This window comes from Chlorocebus sabaeus, chromosome 13 (genome assembly GCF_047675955.1).
Source record: "Chlorocebus sabaeus isolate Y175 chromosome 13, mChlSab1.0.hap1, whole genome shotgun sequence".
Classification (NCBI taxonomy): domain Eukaryota; kingdom Metazoa; phylum Chordata; class Mammalia; order Primates; family Cercopithecidae; genus Chlorocebus; species Chlorocebus sabaeus.
Genome location: NC_132916.1, coordinates 29,125,658 through 29,151,152, shown reverse-complemented (window position 1 = coordinate 29,151,152; position 25,495 = coordinate 29,125,658). Strand labels below are relative to the sequence as shown.

The 25,495-nt window shown below is 38.2% G+C and overlaps 1 protein-coding gene across 7 annotated transcripts in view; it reads left to right on the top strand.

Annotated features, from left to right (window-relative positions):
* HACE1 (HECT domain and ankyrin repeat containing E3 ubiquitin protein ligase 1) overlaps positions 1-25,495 on the top strand; it is a 127,315-nt gene that overhangs the window by 2,155 nt on the left and 99,665 nt on the right. For 5 of the 7 annotated variants that reach the window (XM_008007480.3, XM_008007482.3, XM_008007477.3 and 2 more), the window contains exons 2-5: positions 5,707-5,761; positions 7,063-7,152; positions 8,826-8,930; positions 14,281-14,356. In XM_008007480.3, coding sequence (XP_008005671.3) covers positions 5,707-5,761; positions 7,063-7,152; positions 8,826-8,930; positions 14,281-14,356 — 326 coding nt within the window. Of the gene's footprint in view, positions 1-5,706; positions 5,762-7,062; positions 7,153-7,519; positions 7,605-8,825; positions 8,931-14,280; positions 14,357-25,495 lie in introns of all 7 variants that reach the window. The other 2 variants (XM_073022377.1, XM_038001073.2) reach the window with 2 other exon arrangements.

Sequence of the window (25,495 nt, the reverse complement as noted above, 5' to 3'; positions counted from 1 at the left end):
CCTCGTGATCAGCCCGCCTCAGCCTCCCAAAGTGCTGAGATTACAGGCGTGAGCCTCCGTGACTGGCCCCCAATTTTTTTTTTTTTTTAATATTCTTCAATATGCTTAATGACTTCGGAATTTCCTAAGACGCACGTAACAAATGTTGAATCTAAATACTGTTTTTAAACTGATTTTATGAGAAACAGCTTTATATTTAAGACATAGTCTGTCTCTAAATACTTCCTTAGGGTTAATTCTCTCAAGAAGAATGTCTACAATACATTTCTAAAGCTCAACGTATCATTTTCTCAACTTACTTCTTGGAAAGTTCCACCAGCAGTCTGAGAGTGCCCAGAAACTAGAGTTTGATAAGTAAAAGTAAAACTTTCCCACATATAGGCAAAAATGGCATCTTGTTTGCATTTGCTTTTCTTTGATTATAATGAATTTGTTCATTTTGTAACTTGAATTTAATTTATCTTTGTCTCTAAGTTCTGATGAGTATTTGAATTCTCTGAGCTTGGCTCTTTCAAGTATATCATACATATAGGAATATATATATATATATATGATATATATATCATTTCTACTGATACAAATCCACATTTGTGCTTACATTTTTGTGCTTACATTTTAAGGACTGAATGGAAAAGAAACTCTGAGATGTCTCTAAATTTAAAAAATAATCAGTTTTGTTTTGTTTTGTTAGAATTCAATAATCAATAAGCCTCTAATTATAACAAACTATTAAGCTTGTAAACTTTTTAGTCAGCTTGTACTCTAAAATTAACTTTGTTGCAAAGGTTGAAACTACAGATGTTTGATAAACTGAGTTGGATGCTGTGTTTCCTTGATAAAAACCTGAGTGTTACCCTAAGTAATGGAGTACAGGTAGTTGAGTCACTCTAGGCAGGCCTAACACAGGAATATTCTTGAGAGAAAAAGAGGTGAAGAGTAAGAAATTACTTTAGGGATATGGATTCTTAGTCGTGTTTAAAAGGTGGAGGCCGGGTGCAGTGGCTCACGCCTGTAATCCCAGCACTTTGGGAGGCCGAGGTGGGTGGATCACCTGAGGTCAGGAGTGTGAGACCAGCTGGCTAACATGGTGAAACCTCGGCTCTGCTAAAAATATAAAAAATTAGCTGGATGTGGTGGCGGGTGACTATAATCCCAGCTACTCGGGAGGCTGAGGCAGAATTGCTTGAACCTGGGAGGTGGAGGTTGCAGTGAGCTGAGATCGCACCACTGCACTCCAGCCTAGACATCAGGAGTGAAACTGAGCCTCAAAAAAAAAAAAAAAATAAAATAAAATAAATAAAATAAAAATAAATAAATAAAAGGAAGGTGTATGTTGTTAGTGTATGTAAAGTTTAAACTACTATATAGTGAATGCAGTTTGTTTAATAAAATAATACAATTTGAGCCCATTTTAGCATATGTGGTTAGGATAATTGTGTTTAAAAAAATTACTCCCATGTGATGGTTTGAAGAGAAATTGTATATAATTAATTGCTCTGAGCACTTCTTTCGGTAACAGTTGGGTTTTGAAACTGTGGTGATAAAAATGGCAAACATGTCTAATAAAGTGAGAGATTAAAGTTTTCTTGTCACCCTGAAGACTTTAATTATATACCTAATCCTGAAGGTGCCTTCAAGAATAGAGAAGGAAATATCTGGCAACAAATTTTATTCTGTCCTTTCTTAGTATAGTATTTCTTGGATAGTCTCATTCTAGCACCACAGTTGTGGTTAGATTTATTTCTTCATACTTACCTGTTAATGTATGTGACCTATTTTTTTCTTTGGGTTAGATGTGACTTAAATAAGATGTAAATCTAATTTTTATCTAAAAAATAAAAACCTTACAAATACAACCATTGTGAACCTTATTATGCTCACTAATGCTCACTTAAAATTATGCACTATCTTGATTTAAAATTTATCTTGATTTAAGTTTAAACCCACAAATAACAGTGTTTTTTTGTGACTTTATTATGGAGTGACTTAATGGAAATTCTCATGGTTTAGAAATTCAGATTTTTATTGGGACATGTATTATTATATGAACGATAAAGAATGTCGTCATGCCAAGGGAGGCTTAGTGTAGTATTTTCAACTCCTGGTGGTGACTCATTGGTAGTTTCTGAGAGCAATTAGTGGGTTGTAGTCAGCATTTAAAAAAAGAAATATAAGACGATAAAACAGAGTCTATTTTACATATTAAGAATAGTATTCTGGCCAGGCGCAGTGGCTCACGCCTGTAATCCCAGCACTTTGGGAGGCCTAGATGGGTAGATCATGAGGTCAAGAGATCAAGACAGTCCTGGCCAACATGGTGAAACGCTGTCTCTACTAAAAATACAAAAATAAAAAATAAAAATAAAAATTAGCTGGGTGTAGTGGCATGAGCCTGTAATTCCAGCTACTTGGGAGGCTGAGGCAGGAGAATCCCTTGAACCCGGGAGGTGGAGGTTGCAGTGAGCTGAGATTGCGTCATTGCACTCCAGCCTGGAGACAGAGCAAGACTCCATCTCCAAAAAAAAAAAGAATAGTATTCTATTGTGGACCTTCTGGTTATGTGGTGTATACTGGGTGCATTGTAGGATATATTATCTTTTTATTTTTTATTTTTATTTTTTATTTTTTTTTCTGAGATGGAGTCTCGCTCTGTTGCTCAGGCTGGAGTGCAGTGGCACGATCTTGGCTCATTGCAAGCTCTGCCTCCTGGGTTCACGCCGTTTTCCTGGCTCAGCCTCTCGAGTAGCTGGGACTACAGGTGCCCACCACCATGCCTGGCTAATTTTTGTAGTTTTAGTAGAGATGGGATTTCACTGTGTTAGCCAGGATGGTCTCGATCTCCTGACCTCATGATCCGCCCACCTCGGCCTCCCAAAGTGCTGGGATCAGAGGCATGAGCCACTGCGCCCGGCCAGGACATATTATTTGTAGAGGCTCTGGAGTCAACCATTTAATGCCACTGTTACACAACTTGTTACTTAACTAGTACTTCAGTTTTCTCATTTGTAAAATGAGGATAATAGTACCTACTTCATAGGGTGGTTGTGAGGAGAAAAGCAATGATATATGCAAAGTGTTTAGAAAAGTGCCTTTAAGATAATAGTTCTGAAATGTTAGTTATTAATAAGATTTAGTATTTTACTTTTATAGTGAAAAAGTTGTTGCATCTGCATACTGAACTTGTGAATGTTGACAAGGACTAAATTGCTTTTCATGTGTACACTCACAGTAAAATAATGAACAAATATGTGAAGGAATATTGATAACTTTTTTCCATTGCCCCTATAAACAGCTCAGTTTATATTTCTAAACATATGAATTATGTTTTTCAAACACAATTATAATACCATTACTACAGTCAATACAATTAACAGTAATTTTGTATTATCTTGAAATAAAATACCAAGTCCATATACAATTTGTCCTCGTCTCAAAAATTGTCTCAAAAATGTCCTTTTACAGTTGTTTTTTTTTGAATCACTATCCAGATAAGGGCCACATATTACATATGGTTGAGGTGTCTCTTAAGGCTCTTAATCTATGACAGTTCCTCCTTTTTAAAAAAGTGTTTTTTTAAGTAATTTTAAACTTACAGAAAACTTGCATGAATAGCACAGAGTTCCTCCCATGTAGCTTTCACTCACCTTTCCCTAAGGTTAACATCTTTTACAACCATAGTACAGTTGTCAAAAATAAGAAATTAACATTTGTATATACTGTTAACTATACTACAGAGTTTATTAAAATTTCTCCAGCTTTCCCACTAATGTCGTTTAAGGATCCAATTCAGGATACCACATTGCCTTTAGTTATGTTTCTTTAGTGTCCTCCAAACTGTGATAGTACTTTAGTTTTTCTTTGTGTTTAATGGTCCTGAGACTTTTAAAGAGGACCGATCAGGTGTTTTGTGGAATTCCCTTTAATCTGGGCTTATCTGACATTTTCTCATGATTAGATTGAAGTTATGCATTTTTGGCAAGAACGGTAGTCCACCCTTATCTGCAAGCGTTGCTTTCCGAGGTTTCAGTTGCGGGAGGCACAGCACAATATTTTGAGAGAGAGGGAGAGAGACCACATTCACATAACTTTCATTACAGTATAGTGTTATAATTGTCCTATTTTTTTATTTATTGTTGTTAATCTCTTACTGTGCCCACTTTATAAATTAAACTTTATCATGTAAGGAAAAAAATCATATACATAGGGTTTGTTACTATCCACGGTTTTAGGCATTGACTCCGGGTCTTGGAATATAGCCGCTGTGGATAAGGGAGGACTGCTGTACTACAAAAGTGATGTGTCCTCAGTGGCTCCTATCAGGAACTATATGATATTGAATACATATTATTTTTGGTGATGTTACCCTTTGTCAGTTGATTAAGATAGTATCTGCTGGGTTCTTCACTATGATTTTCTTTTTCCTTTGTAATTAGTCAATGTTTTTAAGAGGTACTCGATACTATGTACATATCCTGTTTCTCCTTAAACTTTAACCTATTAACTGAGCATCAGCATTAACTTTTAAATGACTGAGTGGGGGTTATCAGGGTTTCATCTTTGTAAATAATTTATTAAAAAACATAAACCTCCAAAATACATTGAATTGAGAAATGACCCTTAGTAATATATAAAAATCAATTCAAAACACTAGCTAAAATGTACGTAAGTATAATATGGCATCATAGATGTTGATTTTTAACCTTTTCTTTTGGGTCATGTTTTTGCGAACTTATTGCGTAAAGGGTCTCTCTTAGTCTGTTTTCTGCTGATATAACAATACCACAGACTGGATAATTTGTAAAGAAAACAAATATATTTCTCACAGTTCTGGAAGCTGGGAAGTCCAACAGCGTGGCGCCAGCATCAAGTAAGAGTCATCCTGTGGTGGAAGGCAGAGGGTGAGAGAGGAAGGGCTAGAGGGAAGGGGACTGAACTTCACTATAACTATCCCACTCCTGGATTAAACAGAATTAATCCATTCATGAAAGAGGAGCCCTTATGGCTCAATTGCCTCACCAAAGCCTCACCTCTTCACACTGCCGTAATAGCAACCACATTTCCAACACATGAACTTTTGGCAGATGCATTCAAACCATAGCACATACGAGTAAAAATGTTGTAAGTGAAGTGATAAGTACAATGAAGACTTCAGTGCTCTTTCATAAAAGCTTCTAAACTAATTTCTTTTGTAATAATATTGACAAGAAGCCAGTATTGTGTATATTTAAGGTTTTATAATTATTTTAGCATATATATTTAATATTCATATATATTTAAATTTCCCCCAAAGTACATGTAAGTATGATAAAACATGATGCCTGTAAATACCTCTTTGGAAGTAAAATAAATTTCAATTGTTAAAGCTACAGAAAGGTTTTTGGATGATGATGCACGGGCTACCATACTACACTTACAGAATTGTTTTTTGGTGGATAATGGGACAAAACCTTCTGAAGAATCAGTCTTTAATTTTCCTTAGAAGTTAAGCTCTTCTGTGATGATGTAAAAGGGATAAGCAGTGGGGGGGATGAAAGATTCTGCACTATCATAAATTCTGAAATGCCTGTAGTATTCTGCATTATTCTTTCCTCCTTCTTCCTCTCCTTTTTGCTTTTTGTATAGAGTTAGAAAAATTCTAAACTAATCTCAAGTATCACCTTGGACAAAGTGGGGGATAAATGAACTCTTTCTGGTTTTTTTACTCAGATAATGAAACTGCTGTTTATACATTAATGCCAATGGTTATGGCTGATCAACACAGGTGAGTGCTTGTTTCAAAAATTTTTGCTTTTTAAGAAGCATACGTTGTTCTAAATGTGTACTACATTCCCGCGTGCGCGTGGGCGCACACAAACACACACACACACAGTTTGGGCATAGATGTTATCCTGGGGCAAGTCATTTAACTTTTCTGTTATAATTTTGTGTGTGTGAAATAAGGAATACGATTTTCCAAGATCTATATGAGCTGTAAAATTTTATGGTGAGAGATTTTCTTAATGAATATTGAGATATTAAGTATTTGGTTGGTTACTGACATAGAAAAATACATTGTGATGATTTCTTTTGGAGGTCACTACTGATCTTTATAGCAAAAGATTACGGCTGAGGGACAACTTAGTTCCCTTATGTGCTACTTACTTTTATGTTCCTTTTATTGATGTAGTGTTGACATGCTCTTACAGGGCTATATATGAAATACAATTGTTTGGGTTTGTGAGGGGGTCTTTAGACTTACACCAGTCAGCTCTGCCATGGCTAGCCACTGGATTTTTTGATATAGTAAGAATGTAAAGATAAAGTATTTTGAAACAAGTTAAAAATTTTTTAAAAAATTTCCTACCTGGTATAGTTAAAAAATGTTTTTTGTCTGATTTTCTTTATTTGGTCAAAATTAATATAGCTAGGCTCAGCTTTCGGCAAGGGGAGGAGCCAGGCCTACACCGTTTGTTTCTCAAGAATTTAAGGAAAGCTGAAGCCAGCTTACTCTGTTGTGTATCCTAAGAGCAGGTAACATAGGACTATCCAAGTGGCAGATGAGGAAACCTTCAGCACCAGCTTATTGGCCAAGGCATTTGGTTTTTGGATGATACTGTGCTGGCTAACATACTAAGAGAATAGTACAGCATTTTGTGGTAGGTGTGGGACAAAACCTGAAGAATCAGTAAGAGTGGCTAGGCTGGGCGGGGTGGCTCACGCCTGTAATCCCAGCACTTTGGGAGGCTGAGGCGGGCAGATCACGAGTTCAAGAGATAGAGACCATCCTGGCCAACTTGATGAAACCCCCTCTCTACTAAAAATACAAAAATTAGCCAGGCATAGTGGCACGCGCTGGTAGTCCCGGCTACTCGGGAGGCTGGGGCAGGAGAATTGGTTGAACCAGGGAGGTAGAGGTTGCAGTGAGCCAAGATCTCGCCACTGTACTCCAGCCTGGTGACAGAGCAAGACTCTGTCTCAAAAAACACACAGGCAAACAGAGTAGCTAAAGAGCTGTTAACTTGATTTATTATGTTTTTAAAAACTTTTTTTACACATTGATTCCTCTTTTTTATTTTTGCACAGGTCTGTTTCTGAACTACTATCAAATTCAAAATTTGATGTCAATTATGCGTTCGGACGTGTGAAAAGAAGCTTGCTTCACATTGCAGCAAAGTAAGACTAAAGATATTTTGAGTTAAACTCTGATCTAGAGCAAGGATCAGTAAGCTTTGAACAGCGTTGTCACATAACATTTGTGGGGAGAGATGAGAACAGACAGCTGAGTGTTGTTTATCCTATTTGTGGGCGTGGTGTGCTATCTGTTCTCTCTCTAAACTGTTAACTTTGGGATTGTATGTAAATCTCATGTCCTTCTTGTCTTAGCTTGTTTTATACCAGATCAGAGTAGGTTAGACATGGAGATTGTCTTTCCTGGATATACTTAATGGTGCAGTTCACCAAAATTGTCTTTTTATCCCAGCAACATGATGTTTTATATGCGTCTGCAGATGAAGTAATTGGCTTTATATTTTTTACATAGGTGGGAGAATGATTTTTACCTACAGTCTCCTAGTATGTAATCAATCAGTTAACTAACTGGTACCTATCCTCTTTTCAGGATTTAGGTAGGTATGTTGAAATTAATTGTTCATGAATAATTTGGCTTATGAAAGGCCAGAAAGTTGAAAGTACCATATGGTTTCTTTGAAGTATTTGAATTTCTCAAATACTTTATAATTTTCATAGTAGAATGGATCATCTTGAAAATAGAGAATGTTTACTATTCGTGTCAGAAGTTAAATCAAATTACAGGTAAAAATAATGTGTTTAAAAGGCCATGCACAGGGGCTCACACCTGTAATTCCACACTTTTGGGAGGCCGAGGTGGGTAGATCACTTTAGGTCAGGAGTTTGAGACCAGCCTGGCCAACGTGGTGAAACCCCATCTCTACTAAAAATACAAAAAATAGCCAGGTGTGCTGGCATGCACCTGTCATCCTAGCTACTTGAGAGGCTGAGGCAAGAGAATTGCTTGAACTCTGGAGGCTGAGGTTGCAGTGAGCCAAGATCATGCCACTGCTCTCCAGCCTGGGTGACACAGCAAGACTCTGTCGCAAAAAAAAAAAAAAAAAGAAAAAAAAAAAAAATGGCCGGGCGCGGTGGCTCACGCCTGTAATCCCAGCACTTTGAGAGGCCGAGGCAGGCGGATCTTGAGGTCAGGGGATCGAGACCATCCTGGCTAACACGGTGAAACCCCGTCTCTACTAAAAATACAAAAATTAGCTAGGCATGGTGGCAGGAGCCTGTAGTCCCAGCTACTTGGGAGGCTGAGGCAGGAAAATGGTGTGAACCTGGGAGGTGTAGCTTGCAGTGAGCCGAGATCGAGCCACTGCACTCCAACCTGGGTGACAGAGCGAGACTCTGTCTCAAGAAAGAAAAAAAAATGTGTTTAAGGCCGGGCATGGTGGCTCACACTGGTGAACACAGCACTTTGGGAGGCCGAGGTAGGAGGATTGCTTGAGTTCAGGAGTTTGAAATTAGCTTGGGCAACATAATGAGGCCTCTTCTCTAAGGAAAAAAAAAAAATTCCCAAATTGTGGTGGCTCATGCTTGTAAGTCCCAGTTACTTGGGAGGCTGAGGTGGGAGGATTGCTTGAGCCCAGGAGGTCAAGGCTGCAGTGAACTGTGATGGCGCCTCTGCACTTCAGCATGGGCAACAGAATGAGACTCTGTCTGAAAAACAAAAAGAAAATTGTGTTTAGTAGAATATTTTGTTTTTTAATTAAAGTACATTAAGTATGGCTGTATGTTGAATGTATCTGAACTGTCTTTTAATATTGTTTTAGTTGTGGATCGGTGGAATGCTTGGTTTTGTTGTTAAAGAAAGGAGCAAATCCTAACTATCAAGATATTTCAGGCTGTACACCCCTTCATCTGGCAGCAAGAAATGGGTAACTATTTAGTTTTCTTAAGTGGTTTAAGTTGTATTATCAGTTATTCAAGGCACTTTGCCTTGGTTTGATGATTCATTCCACACCCCCAATATTTACCTTGGGAAAAACTGCAATAATGATGTGTATATTTTATTTTCTGTAATTTTTTTTGTCTCTCAAAGATATTATTGATGATACTGTTCTTCTTGATAGTGGATCTTGGGTCATTATATTCAGTTTTAAAATAGCTATCATATTTAGTAATTCATTAGATTGCTCACTGATTTTCTTCTTGGAAATATATGTGAAAGTTCATTATTACTTGTATTATAGTGACATTCTATTTTCTGAAAAGCATAATTTTCACCTCTATTTTAGCGTGCTTTTTTCTGCTAATCTTTTGCCACTCCTAACTCTGTGGCTCACTTTGCAAATTGCTTGTTTAGTTAATTTTATTAATGGAATTGTACATAGACTTAATATATTGTACACAGTTTATTTGTAATTATTTGTGGATAAGCTGTATCAGAGTAATCTTCCTAGATACTAGGGTAGTTTACTCCTTTTAGTGCTAACATTAGTTTTTATTTGGTCTGAGAAATCAGACAAAAATGATTGGAATTATGTTTAAAACGAAAATAAGTAGTTTTTGATTCAGGACTTGAAGAACTTATATTTTATAAACTTTCTTTTTTTTTTTTTTTTTTTGAGATGGAGTCTCACTGTGTCGCCAGGCTGGAGTGCAGTGGTGCAATCTTGGCTCACTGCAACCTCTATCTCCTAGGTTCAAGCGATTCTCCTGCCTCAGTCTCCTGAGTAGCTGGGATTACAGGCATGCGCCACCATGCCCAGCTATTTTTTGTATTTTTAGTAGAGATGGGATTTCACCATGTTGGCCACGATGGTCTCGATCTCCTGATCTCAGGTGATCCGCCCACTTCGGCCTCCCAAAGTGCTGGGATTACAGGCGTGAGCCGCTGCATCTAGCCTAAACCCTTTCAAAAACTGTAAAACTTCTTTATGGAGTCCAGGCCTGTAATCCCAGCCTTTTGGGAGGCCAGGGCGGGCAGATCATCTGATGTCAGGACTTTGAGACCAGTCTGACCAACTTTTGAGTTGAGACAGTGGTGAAACCCTGTCTCTACTAAAAAATACAAAATTAGCCAGGCTTGGTGACGCATGCCTGTAATCTTAGCTACTTAGGAGGCCGAGGCATGAAAATTGCTTGAGCCTGGTGGCTGAGGCATGAGAATCACTTAAGTGCCCGGGAGAGTTAGGTTGCAGTGAGTGGAGATTGTGCCATTGCATTCCAGCCTGGACAACAGAGGGAAACTGTGTCTCAAAACAACAACAACAAAAAACCCAAAAAAACTTCTCTGTGGACACGGTGTACAAATATATGGTGTCTTTTTTTTCTTTTTTAAATTACTCTTGAAGATATTTTTGTTTCCTATTCTTAACTGTGCTTCTAGATATTTGAGTTGACTGCCTAATAAGATGGATATGGGAGCTAAAATTGTCCATTACATCCATCTGAGGCCAAATTTTTGCATATAAAGATTAAAATAGAACAAAAAAGACAGCTATAGTGATGCCTAGGTTGGACAGGGGAAAGGCGTAGTCTGTTGACCCTTTCTGATCTGCCGTATTTCCTGATTTAGCATGTGAGCCAGTTTAATTGTCCACTGTTCTCATAGGTAACAATGTGCTGATTAAACAGTTGTTTTTATAATTAGCCATGTTAGGTATCTTGTAGTGTGTCACACCCAAGGTCATAGAGTAAATCATTCATTCCCTTGCTAAATTGATCTCAGGTCTAGATACATTATCCCAAGTGTTGATAGGGTATTGATAAAGGTCTTGAAAAGGTTACATGTAGAAAAATATCTTAGTACTGTGTTTCAACAACCGTGTTAATGAAAGGAGAGATTAGTGCAGAGCAGGGATAAAAACTCTGCTGTCATTTCAGTAGGTGACTGAGTCTTAAGACTTCAGTGTGAGGAGCAAGAAATAGGTCTTAGACTTGAAAGACAGGATGTTCTTGGTCTGCTGAAAAGAATTTTCATGTACCGTTTTTCAGAAACAAAGTGGCACAGAGAAAATATAGTTTTGATCACTCTGTCAACAGTGATTGAAGACCATTACATTTTAAAAGTGAAGGAATATGGCAGATATTAAATGATTCACATAGCCATTCAGCAAGAAGAAAAGGAATAAAAAGAATTGATGACCCTCTCTTTAATTTGGATGCCTTTCTGTTTCTATAAAGATGACCCTTGACATTCGATACTTAAATATTTTGGTTTTTATTATTTATTGAGTGGAAATCTTGTACAACTTAGAGGTGCTCAATGTTTGCTAAGTGACTTGAGTACTTCCTGTAGTAGCTGATGTTTTCAGAAATAGCTTTTTACTATAATTTCTTTATGAGTTCACATTTATCCATACTGAAGTAGAAGTCGTAGTAGAGTTCTTCCCATTTTGTTGGTCCATCTGCGTTTTGGGGCCAGCTTTTAGTTTTGTTCCCTCAGCTGTCATCAGATGGCTGCTGTATTTCTCTTGACCTGCTTTAGCATTTTTCTCTTTGCCGTTAGTGCTGTATTGGATTGTCCTCCTTTCCAAAAGAAGCCCCATTAAGCTTCCACAGAGCACTTGGGTGACTGGTCCCTGTGTAATTTTGGTTGCCATAAGCTCCCTATAGTTGGTGCAATATCTGAGCAGGAATATAGTTGCTTCTTTGTACAGGGGGATTCAGCATTGCTCATGCTTATGTGAGAATGTTAAAAGGAGAGGCTTTGAAATTATTGTGTATTCTTAGGTTGTGTTTTAGTCAGATTTGAAAGAAGACTTTATTTTTTAGGTGATTATGAGCTCATAAAGGGTAGGGCCCATTTGTTACATATTATTTTAGTTCTGTTAGCAAAATAGCCACTTATTTATTGGATTGATTTGACTTATTCAGATCCTGGAAAATAGTAATAATGATTGTTCAATAAGAAAGATAGGATATATTTCTCTCCTATATTCCCTGTACCTTTTGCAATTTATTTTTGGGAGGAAAAGCGTTATAGATTACTGCTTTTCTTCAACAGCCCCTACAATAAACCCGTTTTTGTGCCTATTTCCCTGGCCCATTCCTACCTAATGATTTATTTTGGCATTATTGGCTTAGGCCAGTGGTCCATAATAGGCTTCTGAAAGGTTTTAGAAATCTACCCATATGGGTATGGACACATGAACACACATTTAAACAATGCATTTATTTTAATGGGACTGTCTGGTCTGTGGTCTCATGATTATTGAATATTTATTTCTTAAGGTTTTCCTAACAGTGTGTTAGATAAAGGAACTTTGTCAATGTTTGATCTTAAAAGTTTACCCAGAGCTTTATTTTCTTCAGTTTCTTTGATTATAATACTAATTTTAAGTGACATTTAACTTCATTACAAGTACAAAAATCAAAGCAAGTAACTTGTCAGTTTTTTCTTAAAAGTTTTATTCAGTCAATGAGAATTTTAGCTATTGATTTACAAGATTGAATATTAATAATCGAAGTTTTATTGAGAGCTACTATGAGGCTGGCTATCCTTAGTACTGAGTTGATTAAAGAAATATGATACAATCCATGGTATGAAGATGTTTATGATCTAGTTGAATAAATGGTAATATATTCATATATACTATATACTCTGCCATTCAAAGTAATGGCAAAAACCACCATTACTTTTGCACCAACCTCATATTATGTTACTACTATATTTATTATATAATATGTATACAATACATATGTATTATATGTACACACTATAGTGTATATATTACTGTTTACTCAGTGGACTATTTACCAGTGAACTGTACATTTAAAAATGGTTTTGATAGGGGCCAGGCGTGGTGGCTCATGCCTGTAATCCCAGCACTTTGGGAGGCCGAGGCAGGCGGATCGTCTGAGGTCAGGAGTTCAAGACCAGCCTGGCCAGCATGGTGAAACCCAGTCTCTACTAAAAATATGAAAAATTAGCTGGGCGTGGTGGCGGGTGCCTGTAATCCCAGCTACTCAGGAGGCTAAGGCAGGAGAATTGCTTGAATCCAGGAGGCAGAGGTTGCAGTGAGCTGAAATTGTGCCATTGCACTCTAGCTTGGGCAACAAAAGCGAAACTCTGTCTCAAAAAAAAAAAAAAGGTTATGATGAAGGCTGGGTGCAGTGGCTCATGCCTGTAATCCGCACTTTGGGAGGCTGAGGGGGTGGATCACCTGATGTCAGGAGTTCGAGACCAGCTTGGCCAACATGGTGAAACCCCGGCTTTACTAAAAGATACAAAAATTAGTCAGGCTTGGTGGCAGGCACCTGTAATCCCAGCTACTCAGGAAGCTGAGACAGGAGAATTGCTTGAACTCGGGAGGCGGAGGTTGCAGTGAGCCGAGATTGCGTCACTGTACTCCAGCCTGGGCAACACAGAGTGAAACTCTGTCTCAAAAAAAAAAAAAAAAAAAAGTTTATGATGGGCCGGTCACAGTGGCTCATGTCTGTAATCCCCGCACTTTGGGAGGCCAAGAGGGGCGGATCACGAGGTCCAGAGATCAAGACCATCCTGGCCAACATGGTGAAACCCTGTTTCTACTAAAAATGCAAAATTAGCTGGGCATGGTGGCGCATGCCTGAAATCCCAGCTGCTCGGAAGGCTGAGGCAGGAGAATCACTTGAACCTGGGAGGCGGAGGTTGCGGTGAGCCAAGATCCGCCACTGCACTTCAGCCTGGTGACAGAGCAAGACACTGTCTCAAAAAAAACAAGTTATGATGGCAAATTTTATATGTATTTTACCACAGTACAAATAACTGAAAAAAAAAAATAAAGAGTCTCTGCATCCCCCTCCTCATCCCCCGGTAAGTAGAGGGATACATAGACGTGCATTTCATCGATATTCTGAGTATGATTTTATAACATCTTAGTGTTATCTTTTAAATATTTTGTTGACAAGAATGTAGGATACAATGTTGAGACATCATGTTTCTCTATTCATTCCCCTTCCATTAGACTTGTATTTTGTTATGTTTCTGATGAATATTACTGTTTTATGAACTTAGTCAATACTAGAAATTTCTCTACAGTTTGAATGATGATTTGTCCCAATGATATGAAAACCTGACTGTGTCATTGTTTTCTCCTGTAATCTTTGAATCATAGAAGCAGTTTTGTATTTTGCCTCATGTAGTGTTTGTTTAAATATTGCAGATATCACTTGATATTACAGATAAAGATGTTATGATGTTCTCAGCTGTTATTGATTATAGTTAATATTTCAGTAAATTAATTATCATTTGCATGTATTTTTTAGTACCAGTTATCCATGACTCTTTTTCCTTTTCAGGCAGAAGAAATGTATGAGTAAATTATTAGAATATAGTGCTGATGTCAACATTTGTAATAATGAAGGCCTTACAGCAGTAAGTGCTATCAATTTCATCTGATGCTTTAAAAGTACGTTTTAGAAAATGATATTGAATGTGAGAGTTTGGCAAAGTGTAGCACAAGTGTTTCTGCAAGTTACTTTTTTTTGAGACAGAGTCTCGCTCTGTCACTCAGGCTGGAGTGCAGTGGTGTAATCTCTGCTCACTGCAGTCTCCGCCTCCTGGTTCAAGCGATTCTTGTGCCTCAGCCACCCAAGTATCTGGGATTATAGGTGTGCGCCACCATGCCCAGATAATTTTTATATTTTTAGTAGAGATGGGGTTTCATCATGTTGGCCAGGCTAGTTTCTTTCTTCTGGCCTCAAGTGATTCACCTGTCTTGGCCCCCCAAAGTGCTGGGATTATAGGTGTGAGCCACCACACCTGGACTGTGTTACTTCTTTATAGGGATTAAGAAGGTGTAGAATGATTTGAGATAAAGTTTTTAGCAATATTAAGATAAGTTATGGCTCACTATATTTCTCTCTTCTCCTTTTTAAGTTTATAACTTTCATTTATTTTGAAGTTTATTCCCCTAGCCTTTGTTACTGACTTTTAAGGGACTTCTTAGGAGCATCTCTGCTGAGGTGTGTTATGTGTTCATTATTGGAGAGCTGTTTTTCGTTATGTTCTTTTAAGTACTTTTAATATGTTCATTGTAGAATTAGATAGCTAGTCAGAAAGGAAGAAAAAAGGTAACAGAGGGAATGAGCACTTCCTATATTCCTTACGTTCTGAGATAATCACGATTAAAAAAAAAAAAAAAACTTTTGTATTTTTAGTAGAGATGGGGTTTCACTGTGTTGGCCAGGCTGGTCTTGAACTCCTGACCTCAGGTGATCCACCTGCCGGCCTCCCAAAGTGCTGGGATTACAGGCGTAAGCCACTGTGCCCGGCCAGTAAAACCTTTTTTTAGAGACAGGGTCTCACTGTCACTCAGGCTGCACTGTAGCAGCATGATCATAGCTCACTGCAACCTCAAACTCTTGGGCTCAAGAAATCATCCGGCATTATCCTTCCAAGTAGCAGGGACTATAAGTGTGTGTCACTGCCCTTGGCTAGTGTATTTTGTATTTTTTTGTAGAGGTGGGGTCCTGCTTTGATGCCCAGGCTGGTCTTGAACTCTTGGCCTCAAGCAATCCTTTCACTTCTGCATCCCAATGATAAAGTCTGTTAACATTTTGTTCTATTATTAGACTTATATTTTATATAAAGTAGTATTGGCCATTTTGCCATACCACTTTCTTTGGAAAAATAAGTTTATATATTTTTGAATCACATGGAGGTGGTATGGGATATTGCTGAAGAGATTGTTGAAGTCCCAAAGTTTTAACCAAATTGTCATTATTTAATGGAGCATTATTAATTTTAGAAGTAGAGATAACAGGCTGGGCGTGGTGGCTCGTGCCTGTAATCCCAGCACTTTGGGAGGCCAAGGCAGGCGGATCACGAGGTCAGAAGATCGAGACCTTCCTGGCTAACATGGCGAAACTCTGTCTCTACTAAAAATACAAAAAATTAGCCAGGCGTGGTGGCACATGCCTGTAGTCCCAGCTACTCAGGAGGCTGAGGCAGGAGAATGACGAGAACCCGGGAGGCGGAGCTTACAGTGAGCCGAGATCGTGCCACTGTACTCCAGCCTGAGCGACAGAGCGAGACTCTGTCTCAAAAAAATAAATACGTAAGAAGTAGAGATAACATAGAATTATGTTACTGTTGAGCAGTTGTTTTGAAATCATGGCAGAAAATGTTAAGTTTTATTTATTATACATTCCTTTGATAGTATTTATATTTTGAATCTTTTAATTTGTGAATAGAGAATAATATTGAATGTTTACTTACCTTGCTGATTTTCAAGGCCTTTATGATTAAAAATTGGGGGATGAGGTATAGAAAAACAACTTTCCTAAGATTTTGAATGGCTTATTATAGAATAAACTCAATCACGATTATTATATGGAGTCTATAATTCCTATAAAAATTCAGATTTTGTTATATATTAATAATATAATACCACCTAGTCTGTAAGGAAAGACTATATTCTGAATATCTGTAGGATGCTTAGTGACATGGTAGGTACAACAGAGCGTTATGAAACCCTAGAAATAACATGTATCTTTCCTTAGGACACTAACCAGTTTAGGCATGATGGTTCAGTGTTAATATAATCTGTTTTAATTGCATAAGATTTTATCTGTTAATTTCTTCCCTTCTTTCCTGTACTTTAAGGGAGGTGGAATAGAAAATTTTTAAAAATAAAATTTTTATTTAACAAAATTATTCATGTACGTATTTAAAGAATCAAATATTCTACATGGCTTGTAGAAAACAGTCTCTTGGCCTTCCTCCCCAACCTCCAAACTTCTCACTCCCTAAACAACTTCTCTCAGCTTTTTTTTTTTTTTTTTTTTTTGAAACAGAGTCTCGCTGTCTCCCAGGCTGGAGTGCAATGGCACAATCCTGGCTCACTGCAGCTTCTACCTCACGGGTTCAAGTGATTCTCCTGCCTCAGCTTCCCGAGTAGCTGGGATTATAGGCACCGCTACCATGCCCAGCTAATTTTTTTTTTTTTTGAGACGGAGTTTCACTCTTGTTGCCCAGGCTGGAGTGCAATGGTGCTATCTTGGCCCTCTACAACCTCCACCTACCAGGTTCAAGAGATTCTCCTGCCTCAGCCTCCCGAGTAGCTGGGATTACAGGCATGTGCCACCATGTCTGGCTAATTTCGTATTTTTAGTAGAGATGGGGTTTCTCCATGTTGGTCAGACTGGTCTTGAACTCCTGACCTCAGGTGATCGCCTGCTTCGGCCTCCCAAAATGCTGGGATTACAGGTGTGAGCCACCACGCCCAGCTAATTTTGTATTTTTAGTAGATACAGGTTTTCTCCATGTTGGTCAGGCTAGTGTTGAACTCCCAACCTCAGGTGATCCATCCCCCTTTGGCCACCTGAAGTGCTGGGATTACAGGTGTGAGCCACCACGCCCAGCTAATTTTGTATTTTTAGTAGACAGGTTTTCTCCATGTTGGTCAGGCTAGTGTTGAACTCCTATCCTCAGGTGATCCATCCCCCTTTGGCCACCTGAAGTGCTGGGATTACAGGTGTGAGCCACTGTGCCCGGCCTCTCTCAGCTATTTTAATGGATTTTAAAATGTTGTCTCTGTATATTTAAATAGCATGCTAAATGCTACTTCTTGGTTTTTTGGTTTTAGGCATCACCTGTTGACTTTCTGGAAGATGAGGCGATTGTTCTCTTTTTCAGCCCCTCCTCCCAGCCTGTCATGTATAAGCACTTTACCCTTGTATCCCTCCAATAAAATTATTGTAATTTTAGTTAGATCATTTTTGTGTGTTATATTTTTGACTACACAAAAACTATTCATAGTTAAGCCAAATAGTTGGTTATAGTTGGTTTCCTTTCTTGCATGACATTTTATTTTCCTGTAGTTAATGATTGTATTTTTAAAAAAATTAAGATAATTGTAGATTCACATGCAGTGCTAAGAAATAATAGAGAGAGAGATGCCCTGCACTTTTTGCCTAGTTTCCTCCAGTGGTAACGTTTTGCAAAATTTTAGTATAATATTACAATAAGGACATGGACATTGATACAATCCATCTTATTGAGATTTCCTCAGTTTTATTTTATTTTATTTTTTTGAGACAGAATCTCGCTCTGTTGCCCAGGCTGGAGTGCAGTGGTGCAATCTCGGCTCACTGCAACCTCTGCCTCCTGCGTTCAAACAATTCTTCTGCCTCGGTCTCCCAAGTAGCTGGGACCACAGGCGTGTGTCACCATGCCCGGCTAATTTTTGCACTTTTACTAGAGATGGGGTTTCACCATGTTGGTCAGGTTGGTCTTGAGCTCCTGACCTCAGGTGATCTACCTGCCTTGGTCTTCCAAAATGCTGGGATTACAGGTGTGAGCCTTCGTGCTTGGCCTTCTTCAGTTTTAATTGTATGTGTGTGTATGTTTATGTATTTTAAGTTCTATTCATTTTTATTACCTGTGTAGGCTACCTGTGTAGTTTTATTACCTGTACATTGTAGATTTTCACCACCATAGTCAATATTCTGAACATTTCTAACACCACAGAGATATGTCATGTTGCCCTTTTGTAACCATACCTTTTCCTTTGTCCTTCATATCCCATGGCTAACCTATAGCAACCATTACTTTGTTTTCCATTAGTCATTTCAGGAATGTTACAGAGATGGAATTATATTGTGTGGAACCTTTGAGGATTGGGTTTTTTTTTTTGTCATATTCCCTGGAGACTTACCTAGGTTATATTTATCAATAGTTTGTTCCTTTATAATGCTGAATAGTATTCTATCTAGTAGTGGATATACCACCATTTATTTGACTATTTACCTGTTAAAAGACATTTGGGTCACTTCTGGTTTGGGGCTATTATGAGTAAAGCTGTTAAAAACATTAGGGTACACATTTTTGTGTGGACATAAGTTTTCATTTTTCTGGGATAAATGTCCAGGGATGCAGTTGTTTTCCCTAGTGGCTATACAAATTCACATTCACACCAACAGTGTATGACAGTTCCTGTTTCTTGACATCCTCACCAACATTTCTTACTGCCTGTCTTTTGGATATAAACCATTTTAACAGGAGTGAGATGATACCTCATTGTAGTTTCTTTGATGATCAGTGATGTTGAGCACCTTTTTATATACCTGTTTTCCATTTGTATGTCTTCTTTTGAGAAGTGTCTACTCAGATCTTTCATTCTTTTTTTAACTGAATTTTTTTTTATTACTATAGAGTTGTTTTAATTCGTTATATATTCTGGTTATTAATCCCTTGTCAGATGGATAGTTTGCAGTTATTTTCTCCCATTTTGTGGATTGTTTCTTTACTTTGTTGATTGTTTCCTTTCCTGTGCAGAAGCATTTTAACTTGAAGTGATCCCGTTTGTCCATTTTTGCTTTGGTTACTTTTGCTTTTACTCAAAAGCAGATTTACTCAAGAAATTTGCTCAAGGGGTATTACTCAAGAAAGCTTTGCCCAAACCAATGTCCTGGAGAGTTTCCCCAGTGTTTTATTTTAGTAGTTTCATGTCTTAGATTTAAGTTTTTAGTTCATTTTCATTTGATTTTTGTATATGGCAAGAGATACAGGGGCTAGTTTCATTTTTTGTTTATGGATATCCAGTTTTCCCAGCATCATTTATTGAAGGAATGGTCCCTACTCCCAGTGTGTGTTCTTGGCACCTTTGTAGAAAATGAGTTCACTGTAGATGCATGGATTTGTTTCTGGGTTATCTGTTCTGTTCCGTTGGTCTGTGTGTCTGTTTTTATACCAGTACCATGCTGTTTTGGTTACTATAGCTCTGTAGTATAATTTGAAGTCAGGTAATGATATTCCTCCAGTCTTTATCTTTTTACTCACAATGGCTTTTGTTCTAGATCTTTTGTGATTCCATATAAATTTTAGAATTATCTTTTCTGTTTCTGTGAAGAATGTCATTGGTATTTTGATAGAGAATACATTGAATCCATAGATTGCTTTGAGTAGTATGGACATTTTGACAGTATTGATTCTTCTAACCCTTAGGAATATTTTTTCATTTTTTGTGTGTGCCTTCTTCAGTTTCTTGCATCTTTTTTTTGTAGCTTTCTTTTGGATGTCTTTCACTTCTTTGGTTAAGCTGATTCCTAGGTATTTTATTTTATTTGTAGCTGTCATAAATGGGATTACTTTCTTTACTTCTTTTTCAGGTTGTTTGCTCCTGACATCGGAATGCTACTGATTTTTGTATGTTGGTTTCATATTTTGCAGCTTACCTGTTTACCAGTGCTAACAGTTTTTTGGTGGAGTCTAAGTTTTTCCAATACAAGATCATATCATCTGCAGACAAAAATAATTTGACATCTTTCTTTCTAATTTGAATGTCTTTTGTTTCTTTCTTTTCCCTGATTGCTCTAGCTAGGTCTTCCAGTACTGTTTTTAGTAATGGTGTTAAGAGCAAAAGTTGAATCTTCTGAAGAGCAAAAGTTTTTAATTTTGAAGTCAAATTGATCAGTTTTTCACATTGTGGGTCATGCTTTTGGTATCAAGAACTCTTTGCCTAGCCCTCGATCCTAAAGATTTTCTCCTATCTTTTTTTCTAAAAGTTTTATGTTTTCTGTGTTTTACATTTAAGTCTATGATCTCTTTCGAGTTACTGTTTGCATAAGATATGAGGCTTAGGTCAAGGCTTCTTTTTTTTTTTTCGCCTGTGAATGTCCAGTACTAGCACTGTTTGTTGAAAAGGCTGTCCTTTCTGCATGAATGTGGTTTTGCATCTGTCTCAAAAATCAGTTGGGCATATTTGTGTGGATCCACTTGTGGACTTTCTATTCGTTCCACTGATCTGTGTGTCTCTACTAATCTGTCTGCTAATACCACACTGTCTTGATTACTGTAGCTGTAAGTCTTTCCTTTTTTTTTTTGAGATGGAGTCTCGCTCTTTTGCCCAGGCTGGAGTGCAGTGGCGCGATATCGGCTCACTGCAAGCTCTGCCTCCAGGGTTCACGCCATTCTCCTGCCTCAGCCTTCTGAGTAGCTGGGACTACAGGCGCCCGTCACCTTGCCCAGCTAATTTTTTGTATTTTTAGTAGAGACGGGGTTTCACCACGTTAGCCAGGATGGTCTCAATCTCCTGACTTCGTGATCCACCTGCCTCGGCCTCCCAAAGTGCTGGGATTACAGGCTTGAGCCACCGCTCCCAGCCTGTAGCTGTAAGTCTTAATAACAGGTAGAATAATTCCTCTCACTTTATTTTTCTTTGTCAGGATTGTGTTAGCCATTCTGATCCCTTTGCCTTTCCATATAAATTTTACAATAAACTCGTCTATGTCAACAAAAAAACCTTGCTGGAATTTTGATTGGAGTTGCTTTAAACTGATAGATCAATTTGAGGAGAATTGTTATCTTTACTATGTTGATTGAGTCTTTTAATCCATAAACACAGTATGTCTCCACACTTACTTAGGTCTTTGATTTTTTTCATTAGAATTTTGTACAGCACAGTCTGGGGATTTTGTGCATGTTTTGGTAAGCATATAACTATTTCATTTTCTTTGGCATAATTGTAAATGGCATTGTGTTTTTAATTTGAGTTTATGCATGTTCAGATGGAAATGCAATTGGTTTTTGTGTGTTAATTATGTGTCTTGCAATCTTGCTGAACTCGCTTATTAGTTCTAGGGGATTTTGGGCAAATTGCTTGGGATTTTCTACATAGACAGTCATGTTGTCGGCATGTAGAGACAGTTTTTTGTTTGTTTATTTATTTAGACAGAGTCTCATTCTGTCACGCAGGCTATAGTCCAGTAGCACGATCTTGGCTCACTGCAACCTCCGCCTCCTGGATTCAAGCAATTCTCCTGCCTTAGCTACCCGAGTGGCTAGGATTACAGGTGTGCGCCACCACGCCCAGCTGATTTTTGTATTTTTATTTTTTTATTTTTATTTTTTGAGACGGAGTCTCGCTCTGTTGCCCAGGCTGGAGTGCAGTGGCCGGATCTCAGCTCACTGCAAGCTCCGCCTCCCGGGTTCACGCCATTCTCCTGCCTCAGCCTCCGAGTAGCTGGGATTACAGGTGCCCGCCACCGCGCCCGGCTAGTTTTTTGTATTTTTTAGTAGAGACGGGGTTTTGCCGTTTTTAGCCAGGATGGTCTCGATCTCCTGACCTTGTGATCCACCTGTCTCGGCCTCCCAAAGTGCTGGGATTACAGGCTTGAGCCACCGCGCCTGGCTGATTTTTGTATTTTTAATAGAGACGGGGTTACACCATGTTGGCCAGGCTGGTCTTGATCTCCAGACCTCAGGTGATTCACCTGCCTCGGCCTCCCAAAGTGCTGGGATTACAAGCATGAGCCGCCGCGCCAGGCCTTTATTTCTTTCTTTTCCAGTTTGTATGTCTTTGTTATCTGTTTTGTGCCCTACTGCTTTATTAACGTTTTCTTATAACTTATTACTAATTCATTACCAAAGTCTCTCTCAGCTTTATAAATATCCTCTTAATAGTATGCAGTACCTTTCATGTCCTTGATTATGTCTTGAAGGAGTCTCTTAAGGAGACTTCTGTGCTCTCTTGGCTGAGTTGGTTGATACCTAGGTCTGCTGCACAGTTGTTTGGAATGTCTCATCATCATCCTGGGGATTCCCTTTGCTTTTTTCTTGCTTTGGGTTCTCTGTTATATGGGTCTCATATCCATCTTTTCTGGTAACTATTCTGTCATTCTGATAGAGCACAACCCTGACAGTTTCCTGAGAAAAAGTGTGCCCGGGAGATGTGTAGCCACCTTGCATGTTTGATATGACTCGAGTCTTTGAGTCTGATTATGTGATTGACAGTTTAGCTGACAATCTAGATGAGACATCATTTTTCCTTAGAATTTTGAAAGTATTGCTTTGTTGTCGTCTTACTTTGTTTTGAAGTTTAGTACTATTTTGATTCTTGATTGTTTATATGACATCTGTTTTGATTTTTCTCTCTAGAAACTTACAGAATCTACTTTGTCCATGGTGTTCTAAAATCCTGTGATTATTATATCTTGGTTTGGCTTTATTTTATCCATTTAGCTGGATAATATTGAGACCCTGTCAACCTGGAAACTCATGTAATGGGAACTTATGAGAAATATTCGTAAATTGTTACTTTCATGATTTCTTTTTCTGTCTTTTCTCAGTTTTATTTTTTCCCCAACTCCTGTTATTTAGTTAGACCTATTCACACTAGCCCTTTAATTTTCCTACTTTTTCTCATTTCTTCATTTCTTTTATCTTTTTACTTTTAGGGAGACTTCCTCAATATTTTCTTCTAAATCTTCTTTTGAGTTTGCACGTCTCTATCATAGTATTAATTTCCAAGAGTTTTTTTTTTTCCCTTGTTTCTTTCAAAAAATAGTATCCTTTTCTCATTTCAAGGACGCAATCAGTATGTTCTCTCTCTGACAGTATTAAATGTAGTTTTTTTCTTGAATATTCATGGTTCCTTTTTCCCCCTACTTTTTGCTTTAAAAAATTTTTGTATTTTGTCTTTCGAATTAGATGCGTTTATCAAATGTTTGGTGGAAATGGAAAAAGCTATTTGAAGACTGTCAGCATGAATGAGGTTTGTTCACTAGGGCCTTCAGTGTAGGATGATGTCCTTGGACATTTGCCTCTTGGACCTTTCCGGTGTCAATCTCTTTAGGCATTTACTCTTGAGCTGGTCATACTCCTCAGAGAAGACTCTTCCAACTGCCCTGAAGATGTTAACAGTCTGTGTGCTGGATAGAGAAGAATGCTTTGTAAAATCAATGTTCAGTATTTAAACTTGCACTTAATCTCCCCTTCTTAATGTGGTATTCGTGGTTCAATGTGCCTGGTGTCTCTTACCTAGAGACTGTTTTCAAGCCTCTTGCATTCTGTCTGATTGAGGAGCGGCCATTACTGGCCTTGTACAGTTGGGGAGGGTTAGAGATATGAGGCTCTAAATCTTGTTAGATAAACTTTCAACCTCTTTTCAAAAGGTGCATGGTGCTTACTATTGATTCTTGAGCCTTTTGGGAGTCCTGTAATCTGAATCACATTTTCTTGGGGGGGTTTCTCTAATACTGGTGTAACATTCTGACAAGTCAACAAGTATAATCTGACAAGATAAAAAGCATCATCTATTTTCTTTGCATCCGAAACTTGCTGTTCTCTCCTCTGTATCTTTATGGATCTAGTCTTTAAGGAAATACTCTTTACTGTCATTTCTGTGGGGTTTAGGGAAGAAGTAGAGGCTGATGCATGGATTAAACCTGCCATTTTAAAACAGGGATTTCATGATTTTCTTTTTAATGAAAAAAAAAAAAATCATGTGAAAAATTAATGGATAGCATAGTCCAAAGTTTTAACATTGATTATCTTTGAGTGGTAGACTCATAGGTGTTTTATATATATTTTTATCCTCCTTTTTTTATTTATGCAAGATACATGTGTTACTTGTAAAATATAGGAATTAAGGGAGATAGCATTGCAATGTTAATTACTTTTTAACTTAACGTTTGCTTCTGGGAAAGGAAAAATATCTAACACCTTTTCTCCAGAGACAAGCTATGCATAGAGTCCAGGATTATCTGAGAAGCAGAGTATTTGATGATCGGAAGCTTAGTATACTTACTATTTTGAACCGTTGTGAGTTATTTTAAAACAATTTTTTTTTTTTTTTTGAGATAGGTTCTCACTCTGTCACCTAGGTAGGAGTGCAGTGGCACAATCATAGCTCATTGTAGCCTCAAACTCCTGGGCTCAAGGGATCCTCCTACCTTAGCATCCTGAGAAGCTAGGACCATAGGTGTATGCCACCATGCCCAGCTAATTTTTTTTTTTTTTTTTTTTGGGACGGAGTCTTGCTCTGTTGCCAGGCTGGAGTGCAGTGGCACAATGTCAGCTCACCGCAACCGCCGCCTCCTGGGTTCAAGCGATTCCCTTGCCTCAACCTCCCAAATAGCTGGGATTACAGGCATACGCCAACATGCCCAGCTAATTTTTTATATTTTAGTAGAGACAAGGTTTCACCGTGTTGGCCAAGATGGTCTTGATTTCCTGACCTCGTGATCCGCCTGCCTCGGCCTCCCAAAGTGCCGGGATTACAGGCGTGAGCTACCGCGCCCGGCTGCCCAGCTAATTTTTAAATTTTTTATAGAAGCAGGTTCTTGCTACATTGCCCAGGCTGATCTTGAACTCATTTTATTCAAGCAATCCTCCTGCCTCAACTTCCCAAAGTGCTGAGATTACAAACATGAGGCACCACTTCCACCCGCATTGAGTTCTTCATTTTGAAATCTGTGGTAATGTAATCTGCATCTTGATACAGAAATTTTCCTCATATAAAACCTAGTTTCAGCTATTTAGGAGGCTGAGGCAGGAGGATCACTTGAGCTCAGGAGTTTGAGTCCAACTTGAACAACATAGCAAGACCCCAACTCTAAAAAGAACCCCAAACCCTTAGATAAAACTTAAACAAATTAAAAAAGGAAAAAAATTACATGGACTTAAAATACCTTTAGTTTTAAACCATTACATGGACTTAAAATGCCTTTAGATTTGCATGAGCAAGTCATGTTCAGCTAAGAAATAACATTATTTATCTGCTGTTTTTAT